The 12278-nt window shown below is 36.4% G+C and overlaps 1 protein-coding gene across 1 annotated transcript; it reads right to left on the reverse strand.

Moving 5' to 3' along the window:
* Positions 1-7584: 7584 nt before the first annotated feature.
* LOC148941631 (uncharacterized) lies at positions 7585-8445 on the reverse strand. Its single transcript, XM_089104483.1, has 2 exons — positions 8269-8445; positions 7585-8088 (listed from the first exon to the last, which is right to left on the reverse strand). The coding sequence occupies exon 2, from the start codon at positions 8086-8088 to the stop codon at positions 7699-7701; it is 390 nt and encodes a 129-aa protein (XP_088960609.1). The 5' UTR covers positions 8269-8445; the 3' UTR covers positions 7585-7698.
* Positions 8446-12278: the final 3833 nt, after the last annotated feature.

The following is a 12278-nucleotide window of genomic DNA, read 5'->3' on the forward strand; positions in this document are numbered from 1 at the left end:
GCAACAGTAAATAAATACAACAACGGGTCAACACAGGTTGAAGTGCACTTAAGGAATAAAACCATTGGCTAAAAGGAAAAAATGTGATGATTAGCATCACAAAAATCAACGAATAGAACAAGAGGCAACTTTTTAACCATAGGATATCAATCTCTCTCTGCTTTTTCTATTTTACAATAGGTAAACAAGTAATTTCTTTCACTAGTAATTATAAGAAAGAAAGAGGTCAGGAAGATATTGGCCAATAAGAGAATAAGCCAGAACAGGCCAGTGAAAGACTGAAAATATTGGCTAGGATAACATTGTGGGAAAAAAAAAAAAATTGAAATCTTCAGAGATTGTTTAGAAGACGACCACAGCCTAAGCTATAATTTCAAGAGAGAACTCTATTGTCTGAATCTTGAACAGCCTTGAGCACGTTCCCTTTGAAAGGCCTCCTGAAGAACATCATCCCCGAAAACAAGTCTGTTGGTTTCTTCAAAAGAAAATTCAACAGAATCAGCTCAGGAAAAATCGAAGTTGACTGACTAATGATAAAGAATTTACAAGCCTCAACTGAAGTGCACAGATGGACTCCATGACAAAACCCAGATGTTGTTTAACTGTCTACAACTCGATTGTATTCAGTTAAAAAAAAAGGAACTATTAAAGTCTCTTGTTGTTATATTTTCACGTCATAAAAAAAACGTTGTATATTATATAGTCCCATTTTTGTCGAAAAAAAAAAAAAATCAGTTTCAACAGTTTGGGATTGAAAAGGCATTCCGCAAGCTGCGGGAGAGCTTTCGACAGTTTAGTCCTTCCTGATTTTTTTTCCGTTTTCTCTTTTTTTTCATCTGAAGATCTTTTTGGAGATGTAACGTTCAAGGTTGAACAAAAAAAAGCAAGTCAAATCGCAAATGAAAGAAACAATACTGATGTGTTTTTACAGTTATTGCAGTATTGTACTATGACCTTTTGCATAATTATTTTCATTTTGAGATTGCTGCTGAATGCTAATTAGGAAATGACCTCGCGATCCTCGCAACACTGGTCATACATCTTTTACTTCTACCACTATTAATGAGTTGTCTCCTGAGCAAATAGCTATAAAATGAAAATTCTGCTGTATCTAACAACTTAAGTACATAAAGATCGTGACACAACTAAATTGCTAAAAATGCTGATTTCATTCTCGGAATTTTAACATGAGAAAAAAATTATTTGCTGAGTGAAATAAATAAATATTTATTTGATATAATTTCACTTATTCATAACATTGTCAAACAGTTCGTGGTAACGAACTGTAATTAAGGAGCGACCCGGCTCAATAGTAACCGAAACTCTAAAAAACTGAATTTTTATACTAGTAGATATATCAAAGAATCGGATTTTTATGCTGATTTCAAATATATAAGCACGTTTAGTCTTACCCATCAAAAGTTACGAGCCTGAAAAAATTTGCCTTATTTTTGAAAAAGGGAAACACCCCCTAGAAGCGATAGAATCTAAATGAAAATCAAACCTTCGGATTCAGCGTATCAGAGAACCCTACTGCAGAGGTTTCAAGCTCCTATCTACAAAAATGTGGAATTTTGCATTTTTTGCCAGAAGAAAGATCACGGATGCGTGTTTATTTTATTTTTTTTCCCAGGGGTGATCGTATCGATCCAATAGTCCTAGAATATCGGGAGAGGGCTCATTCGAACGGAATTTAACAGTTTTAGTGCCGTTTTTAAGTGACCAAAAAATTGGAGGGCAGCTTGGCCCCCTCCCACGCTCATTTTTTTCCCGAAGTCATCCGATCAAAATTTTGAGATAGTCATTTTGTTCAGCATAGTCGAAAATCTAATTAATATGTCTTTGAGGATGACTTAATCCCCCGCAGTTTCCGGGGGAAGGGCTGCAAGTTATAAACTTTGCCCATTGTTCATATAGTATTGGTTATTGGGAAGTATACAGACGTTTTCAGGAGGGATTTTTTACTGGTGGGGGGGGGGGGGGGTTGGAGGAGGGGGTTACGTGGGAGGATCTTTCTATGGAGAATTTTTCCTTGGGGTAAGGGACATTTCTATGAAGGGGGTGCCGGATTCCCCAGCATTATTTAAAAAAACGATCAAAAATTAAATTTAAAAAAACAACAAGTTTTCTCAACTGAAAGTAAGGAGCAACATTAAAACTTAAAACGAACAAGAAGTTTTTGTGTATATGAAGTGGTTCGCCCCCTAGTCAATACCTCACTCTTTACGCTAAAGTTTTTTTTAGTACTTTCAAAAGAGCAATCTATTCTAATTAAACGGCCTTTGTGATTCAGGGGTTGGTAATTCGAACAAAATTTGAACTTTAGCGAAAAGAGCGAGGTATTGACTAGGGGGCGAACCCCTCATATACTTATTAATTTTTGTTCGTTTTAGGCTTTATGTTGCTCCTTACTTTCAGTTGAAAAAACATGTTTTTTTTATTTAATATTTATTTAAAGCCATACAAAAGGAACTCGGAGATGTATTACCAAAAAGTTGTTCCCGTGTTTAGGATTAATGAGTTTTGGAGGTCGAATATAAACAAGAGCCAAAACTTAAGATAAAAATAAATAAAATCCAAACAGCATGAGAGTGGCAGGGAGCAGAGGGGAAGCCGATCATGTGCGGAAATATAACGTCTCATAAGTATAAATATGAGATGGTCATAGCAGAGACGATTATAAGAGGAGTTACAAAGGCGGTTACAAGGGCAGAGTCAAATATTAAGACGATTTCAATGGTTGGCAGGATTTTTTTTTTGTAATTGAGTTGAAAACCAACATCCTTCGACCCATTCATGCGGGGGGGGGGGGTAACATTTCATTTGAGATGATTAATTTTTCGGTGACAAAAGTGTTAATAAATTAATGCTTAGTCATTAAGAAACTTAATCCTTTAGTTAGACCAAACTTTTCTAAATCGTTTTCTAATAGTCTAATCTGTAGTGTCTTCCAAAGCCTAAACATCGTATCTTTTTATTTTCTGATTAAATTTGTACTTTTATCGAGATCTTGAAGATATACCATACCCCATGTTTTTGCATTTTTTTTTTATTTATTTCATAGTTTGGTTATTAAACAATTTTGGAACTACTTCATGATTTATAATACTTTTGATGTATGATATATTGCAACAAGACAACATGTAACGAAAAAATGACATGGAATTTCCCTTTTAAGAATTTTAAATCAAAAACATAGTTTTTCCACGAAAAGTAAAGAGTGAAGTCAAGATTATGTAAAATGTCAAACTTAAAACGAACTGAAATAACAGTGCATAATGAATTCAAGCATAAAATGAAAAAAAAAATATCTTGTTAAGTTTGGTAGTACCCACCTCTTCAAACCAATTGAGATGTGCTATACGTACTTTATAAAAATAAATATGATTTTAACTGTTTTTCTTCTTTAAAACACTGGTCAACAAGGTCAAAATACACGAACAAAAAAAAAATTCGATGTAAGTTGTTTTATGGGAATCAATATACTTTTGCTATTTCGAAACACAACTAATTTTATAAGCGTGATATTTCCCGTAATTTCTTACAGTTCTATAATCTGGCCTTCATTCGTTTATTTAAGAAAAAGACATCCTACAACAACAACTTTAAGCCTGACACACGCTTGGCATTTTTTACTGTGCGTTTGTTTTACCGAGCGTTTTTTCTGCCATTTCTAATCTAGCGCTTACAACCTGGACGGTAAATATTTTACCGATACAACATAAGTTGATCAGAGACCTGACCTAATAATCAATTTTAATTAATATTTAATGTTAATCAATGAGAAAAATCCTTATATTCTGGGTGGGATACAAGAGATATATCGAATTTAATAGCTCTTAACCTTCTTTGCAATTAATTCCTTTTGTAATTAAAATGGAGACAATTAAAATGGCGCCATAAGCAAGCTGAAATCACTTCGCTACCTCCCGCGTAGCGAAAATCGGCTTTGAATCTTCACTTGATGTAACTCTTCAGGTACATAAATTAGATTAACACTAATTTTTTATTTATGATAAATAGGCTTTGATTTATTTAGGGTCTAAAGCAGGGGCTATTTTGGGCCCAAACCTCTGACACTTCAAACTTCCTTGAATTTCTGGGAACTTCCTAATCAAATTATCTAGCGTTTTTTTTTATAATTGCCCTCTCCATTCCCAGGAAAAGGAATTCATGCATAAATTCCAAATTATTTTTTTGAGAAATACTCTGAAAACAGACTTTCTCATCAGAAATCGTCAGCTGTAAAAAAAGCACTGATTCGCAGAAGTCGTCAGCTGTAAAAGCTCTGATTCGCAATTTCCCAAAGTGCCAAGTGTGCTGTCATCAGCAAAACAAAGTGTATTTGACTTTTTTCTTTTATTTATCTTTTCTTCTTTTTTGGTGAGTGATGTTTTAATCTTTATAGTTTTTACTTTTGATTTAGTGCTTACTTCACTCGTATGTCTTCCCCATTCTTACAGGCCTAGGAACTTTTGTGAAATTAGGACCCTCTATTCATTGTATGTTTAATTAATTATGAATATATCTTATCTTATAAAATATATTTTTTCTTCTACTCATAGTAGGAGAGCATGGGTTGAGCCAAACAAGGGTGATGATAGTAGTGACTAGTCATAGCCCATTACCTCCTGCGCGGTTAAAGAAAATAGCCAATGGAAGCAATGAAATACTAACAACCCTATTACTCTCCACCCAGGCCTTTCTACTCTGTCATTAGTAGTTTTTAATTAGTCAAATGATCGTATCGAGGATTTTTGTTCGGGGGTGGCGGGGGGGCTACAAAAAAAACTTTCAGACGTATCAAAATATGTTTCGGTACTGATTAATCATACGGAACAAACCCAAGAAGTGAAGTTAGGCTCTACACAACACAACAGATTCTGTTGAAACTACAACAGAGAAATATGAAAGCAGGTCGCCCAGAACGCATTATATTAGACACCTAAACTAACCCATGATCACCTCCCTATTACTCTGCACCCAAACCTTTCTACTCCGTCATTAATATTTTCTAATTAGTCAAATGATCGTAGATACCTAGGTAATTAGATACCTAAACTAACCCATAATCACCTGTACATATTAAATACTTAATTAGAATATACCTGCATAGTAGTTTTTCTCATTCAAATTAAGCAAATAATAACTGATTACAGTGAGGCAAACCGGGTTTTGTCAAAGCTTACAGAGCGAAATTCTTGAGTGTGTTCTGGATGATTAACAAGTACCTGTGTTTTATTACATTTTTACGAGTCGGACAAATATTTCGGGGGTGGGGGGGGGGAGTTTAAACCCCTTAGCCACTCCCCTGAACACAGCCTTGATTAGTCATCACAGAATGGAACTAGGTTGCCACCTTCCCTCGTAATTCATCCTAGCAGTTACAATTTCGGTATTTTTTAATAAAGTACAATGTCCTCAGATATTTATTGATGTAAAATCACACGCAATTTTATAGCTTAGCGGTATGAATTAGCGGTTTAGCATACGTCCGAGCGATAACATTTTCAGGGCCATGGTTAATAAGTAGTGTTTACCTTTCAGAGATATAGGTGGTTTCCAAATAAACCGTTTTACTTTCACTATATGAACAAGACAAAACTCCAAGGACTCAAGAGAATTCAAGCTAGTTTATTGCCTACAAAATATGGCTGTTTAGATGAATTTTACAAATGTAGTAGTAGGGGAGACTGGGGTAATGGCGTTCACCTAAGGCAAAATGAGAATAAAAATTAAAAGAAAGATAAAATTCAAACCTAAACACGTTAAATCTCTAGCATAGTATATTTTACCTATTGCATACTTGAATTGAGCCTTAATCAAGATTACATAGAGGCATTAAGCATTGTTTTGCCAAACCAGCTTTGACCGGTATTACCCCCTATCCTAGGGGTAATGGCAGTCGGTAAGGTCATGTTCACTAAAGGGCTGTAAATAAAAAAAATGTGGGAAATTTCAATGACATAAACACGTTAAATTGAAATCATCATATTTATATTGTTACATAATTCCGTTTTTAGGAAATTACAAAAATGTAATTGAAAGTATGGGCATAATTAGAAATCAATTATTTTAAAAACAAAAAAAAAACAAAAACATCTTTCCATAGCAAAAAACGGCTTAAAGAATTCAAGCGCCAAAAAAAAAAATATTCATATAACTTATGAGCTTGCAAAACTTTAATTCAATTTTAATTTCTTGAGCACATGTCACTTAAATATCCCTCAGGAGTGTCCCATCCGGAACATTCTTGATGTGCCCATAATGCACAAGAAGTGCACCGAAACCACATTTCTCCATCTTTCCCGGTGTCTTCGCAATAGAAACAGGTTTCTTTGCCGATCTCTGTCAAACATAGCTCACTTTCTGATTCGTCTTCACAAATCTTTTCCTCATCAATTGAAGTGTCGGAGTCACATTCAAAAAGTTTCCTGATCATTTTATTTTGCTCCACTTTTTGTTTTTCTTTCAGGAACAGCAGGCTTTTTCTTTTCTCCATTAAATTCTTTTTTTACTCGCTTAGTTCTTTGGTTCTTTTCTTCTTTCCTTTTTAGTTTTTCCTTGATCTTGGTTTCTTTTTCTTCTCGCTTTCTTTTTTTTTCTTGAAGCAGGATTTTCATCTGTGTTGAAGTCAAGATCTGAGAATGTTGCTTTTGTCTCGCTCCCTTTCTTGGCTTATCAGCCCAATTACTGCATCCAGGTAGAGGAGAAATCTCTTGTATAGAAACATTAATTTGTGTGTTAGGCTGAATATGAGCTTCATCACGTAGGACAGAGGATTCTAAGTTTTTTGCAGTCGTGACCTTGTATCGGCCTACTTCTACGATGTCTTCATTTGCAGTAGCTTTCAAGGAAACGTCCACACAAACAGGCGTTAAGTCTTGATTCTTCTGGAGGATGTCCTCTGCCAAAAAATCCTCATCTGTGAAAACTCCTGGATTAAGAGGATGGATCCCTGTGTTTTTGAACCCACTTGTTGCCTTTGCAATCGTAGCAACTGGTGAATACGCCTTATTGAATATCTCTGCTACATCGTAAGGGGTTATTTTTACTAAATTCCTGGATTTTATGAACAAATCACATTCCCTTTTGTAAGCAGCCTTCAAAGGCGAGTAAAATACTACATCCAGAGGCTGAAGCCTATGTGATGTATGGGGCGGTAGTGACACCATAACAATCCCTTTCTCCCTACAAATATCATATGCTTCAAATGATCCATGAGTGGAATGGTTGTCCAGAATAAGAAGCATTTTGTTGTCATTACTAGCATGAGTAAACTGAGCAAAGTGTTTTAACCCAACAACGAACAGTTCTTCATTGATCCAGCCTGTCTTAGAGCATGAGTAATCTGATCCAGGTGTCTCGTTTTTTTCTAAGTGTGGGGACATACGAGCTCGAGGACATATGAACAGTGGCTGATCATAAAGCCCTCCCAAGCTCATTGCACACACAACTGTATTGTTTTTTCCCCTTTCCCAAATTATTTTAGAACCCACATGCTTTTGGCCCCGTTCTGCCAGTATTAGACCAGGGTCCTGCACAGTGGTGATCCCTGTTTCATCTACGTTCCAATAACTGGTATCTTTAAACTTGTATTTATCCATAGCCTGTTCTAAATTTTGGAAAAAACGATTTACTTCGTCTTTGTTAAACCCAATGGCTCTTCCGATGCTTGTGGTTTCAGGTTTGCGCACACTAATTTTGTTTCTGTCCATGAATCCGTACATCCAAGCCAGCCATTTCTGTTTCTTTATCAAATCTATGGCTTAATAGGTTTCTTTCTGCATATTCAAATGCAATTTTTCTTAATTTCAGTGCAGTGATGCCGTAGAAAATCTTTGATAATGTTTTTACATGGTCAGCTAGAGCTGCTTCGTGAACAGGAGGGAAGACACACTTCCTGCCTAAGCTTGGATCAGAATCAATCCCACTCTTCATTCGTTCTTGCAACGTGCTGAATGGTATTTTGAATTGATCAGCAGCCTTTCGAATCGATAATCCTCTAGAAATGGCTGTCTTTGCATTCTTTAAGTCCTCTGCAGTCCATGTAGCTTTATCTGTTTTCCTTATGTATTTTCTGGGCATCTGAAACATAGAAAAAAAAATGAGTACTAATGGGGTAATGCCGGTCATGACTGCCATTACCCCTAGCGCGGTGACCACCATTACCCCAACCGCATGGTTATTATTTAACGACTAAAAATCAGAATATCAGTACTTAAACCTAATAAATAAAATGCTACATGATACAACAATATGACTTACCTTGTTATTGCGAGATAAGTCTCGTTCCGTGAAATGTAAACAGAAAGAACTGATAGTGGATTAAACTATTGTCTATCTTATAAGGTGAAACGTCAAAACAGTCTTTCTTACACAACAGACAAACTAAGGTTGGCAAGATGCCGAGCACTCTAGTAGTATTTCCATAAACTGTCTTGAGATGGCAGCACCCATCGGTGTGAATCTGCGTTATCCACTTTACGAGAAATCATAGTGACCGCCGTTACCCGCTGACCGCCATTACCCCAGTCTCCCCTACCAGTTATTATTTACGAATGATTGATTTAGCTTAATAATGGTTGACTAGGATTGGTTGATAGGATTGGTCGGCTGATTTTAAAAATGGGTTATGGTTAATCTGATTTATTGGGACTTTTCATCCCTCTGTGGATTTTTTCTTCTCGAGGCCAAACATATAAAAGGTCCACTTGATTCCATAAAGTTAGGCGAAAAATCTTGGAAATGTAATCGAGTTTCCATGGAAATCACTTATGAATTAACAGGGTAAATCTCAAATTTTACTCGTATACCTCAACTCACTGACTCTTTTTCAACATGGGGGGAGAGTGTGCCCAATGGCAAGAAATAAATGTCCGATAATTTTAATAAGAATTAACCTGAAATTTGGGAAAATCCATCCTTTCGGATGGAAAAGGTGGTCTTAAAAGACGGTTGGTGTTTCATTCCATTGGATTTAAAAGAAATGGCGTCCTTTTTAAGAGTCAAAAGGGATTGGTGGGCAACCGCAAACGCCTCTCGTGCGCTTTATTGTTACCCCTTCAATAAAGCCTCAAGACAACTAATTAAAATTTTGAGACAGCCGATTTGTTGAAATAGACGATAGTTCCAATAATTGCGCCTCCAGGAATGACATAAACCTCCACAGCTCCTGGGGCAAGGGCCTCCAGATATACAAATTTTCCAATATAATCCTTAGTACTGTTTGGTTAAAGTTGTAAGGCTTTTCCTCTCTTTTCTAGTCTGTGTTTCTGTACTGTTGTATTGTTTGATGGGTTAGAAATGGAAAAACAAATAAATTGCCTTCAGATAAGTTTCTATAGGGGGTTATAGGGGGGTGGGGGCATGTTTCATAAATATAATTGTTTATTTATTTTTTAATGAGGAAGGGGTAGATGGGAGGTTTGGCTGGTTGAGGTGGCAGGGAGTAACAGATGGATGGGAGTGGTAGGGAGGAAGGGGTCGATGAGGTGATAGGGTGAATGGAGAGGGTAGGGAGGAACGGCTGGATGGGATGTCCTGGGGTAGGGAAGTCGGGAGGTAGAAGTTATTTTGTAATTGATAATGTGAAGGAGTTTGGTTTACTTTTCCCCCCATTTTTTAGTTTATTTAGTTGTTGTTTGTTCGTGTGTTTTTCAAATGGCTAGCCGTTTTGCTGCACGCCAGCAAAAACTTAGGTTTTTTCATTAGTGCAGTAGTTGTAAATTTTAAAGTGTTATTATCCTGTTTATTAATAAAGTAAAGTAAAGTAAAATAAAAGTAAAAATTGGGTATTCAGTGCCGCAAAATTGTCAGGGATAAATTGTAGGGATAAAACAAACTCATATTTTGTTCTGAGAAGGGGAAGGGGCAGTAAATGGCGGAGATGGCGCTAAAAAAGTTTCTTGTTCAGTTTCTCCACAGGCCCAGAAGGAATTCCCCTTAAATATGTAAGCTATTCATTGTCCACTAATAGGTTTTAGTTTGAAAGATGGCCATGTTTGGTCTTGGTTGTCCGATCAGCTAGGAGCTCTTAGGGATCGTCTGCTAGGTCAAGATACCCAGAGCTTCCCAAGGGTGTACCCTGGAAACGACACGCAAACTTGAGGAGAGTTGCGTTCCACTGTCTTATAAAAAAAATTCCCTATTGTTCTACTTATTGTTTATGATGGAAAAGCAGTGTGGTCTTCGTCGCTATTTAACTTGAGGAGATGAAAAGACGCTATGTGAATCCTAGTTTCCAAACTCAGAAGTTTAAGTTTTGTGTCTTGGGGAAGGGAAAAACCAATTTTAAAATAAAATCTTGACAGTTTTCTAAATTAATTTCTGTTCGTTTTTATTAGCATAGTCTTTTAAAAGAAAAAAGAAAATAATGTTTTAAATAATATTTCGTTCTTGGGATATTGCTGAGACGTCTTATTGGCAACCGGTATACAAACAGTGCCTTTTGATTTAGTTTTAAAGCAACATTTATCTAAAGCATAATGAGCAAATTGCATAACTGTGAAAGGTTAACAAACCTAATAACCCTAGAGACATAGTTATTACACCATTAAACTATACTGACCAAAATGGCTATCTCAAAATTGTGATTGGATGTCTTTGGAAAATTAATGGGCTTAGTAGGAAGGCTGCTTGCCCTAAAATCACTTGTGACTCTTAGAAAGGGTACTAGAATTTTCAGTTTCCAATCGAATTAGCTCCTTTAAAAGTTTCTATGATATTGCTATCTATGATACCGCTGCTTTGTCTATAATATTGCTTATATGCTCTTTTGAAAACCTGTATGCATAAAGTTTTTTCGTGTAATCGAAACTCCCTTAAACGTTCCCTAAAAGTTTCACCTTAATACCCTTAGCGTGATTAGTTATAGCAATTTCACAGTTGAAAAAGTTTGGCAGAATAGGAAGATAAGCCTGCGAACTAAGATTATAATATTGGAAGCTGCACTGATGACATTAGTCAAATATGGTTATGAAGCACGGGCACTCAAAAAAAAAAACGGAGGAAGATTTGCAGGATGTTTTCCAGAGAATTTGCCTACGGATTGTTTTGGGTACCCGACTGACTGATTTCAAACAGTAGACTGGTCTCATATCTCCAACAGTAGGCTGTACAAAATGTGTTGTTCAACCCCGTTATCTAAGGCTATAAAGAGAGAAAAGTTGAGATGGCTAGGGCAAGTTCTGCGGATGAAGGATGACATATTGCCAAAGATCGTCCTTTTCAGCCAACTGTCTAAGGGTAAATGGACAACAGGTTGTCCTCGGATGGGGTGGGAGGATTTCGTAAAGAAAGCTTTAAGGGAATTTGGAACATCCTGGGAAGGTGTAAAGAGGGAGCTTTGAACAGATTGAGACGGAGGAGGAGCGTGAGCCGCTTTGTTGGCTTCAAGTGGTTTGGTGCTGCTTTGAGTTGTTAGCAGTAGTAGTAGTAGTAGTAGTAGTAGTGGCAGTAGAAGTAGTAGTAGTACTGGTAGTATATACATAGTGCCTTCTGGGTAGTCCAAAATCCGTGACACTTACCTTCAAAGCTCTAACTTAATAATGTAAACTGTTCTTGAGATATTGCTGTCACCTTTTTGACAATCTACATGCTCAGAGTTTTTTTTATTAAGTCAATATTTACCTATATAATCCTTGAAAGCATCATCTTAATAGCCTTAGCTTCCGTAGTAGCAATAGTTGTAGTAGCTCTAGGAGCATTAGTATCATTACGTACAGAGCACCTTTGGTTTTCTTCAATACCCCCCCTCAATACACGCTGAAAGTTTCAACTTAATACTATAAATCGTTCCTGAAGCATTGCTGATACATTCTCTTGGCACCCTGTCGGTGCATAGTGTTTTTTGATTTAGTTTAATTCTGTTTCAATATTCCCCAAATTTCTCGGCTTAATACCCGTGGCCTTAGCAGCAGTAGTAGCCGTACCAGTGGTAACACCAGTAGTAAGGCCATAGGCACTTGAAAATATACATGCAAATATACGCCTGAGGCATTTATATGTGTGTATATTTTAAACGAATTGGGGTTACCAGGGTCATTTGCAAAGAGGTATCATTTCTATAGAAGGTATAGTAATTTGAAATATCATATGGAATTTGCTTGAAGGTATCTACTTTGCGTAGGCGCCCGTAACAAACTGGTTTGGTCTAATCAGGTTTGGTTAGAGTTTTTTCTGAAACAAAGTACTGAATTTCTATTTAATTATATAAAAGTTTTTTTTAGGTTAGATACGTGTCGGAAAACCGGTGTGTCTTTTTAGTTTTATTTAAA

This window comes from Artemia sp. Qi Xiang Cuo, chromosome 18 (assembly GCF_049724085.1).
Source record: "Artemia sp. Qi Xiang Cuo chromosome 18, ASM4972408v1, whole genome shotgun sequence".
Classification (NCBI taxonomy): Eukaryota; Metazoa; Arthropoda; class Branchiopoda; order Anostraca; family Artemiidae; genus Artemia; species Artemia sp. Qi Xiang Cuo.

Excerpts from the sequence above, each read along its gene's own strand:
- LOC148941631 (XM_089104483.1), bottom strand. The coding sequence starts at position 8,088 with ATGCCCAGAAAATACATAAGGAAAACAGATAAAGCTACATGGACTGCA.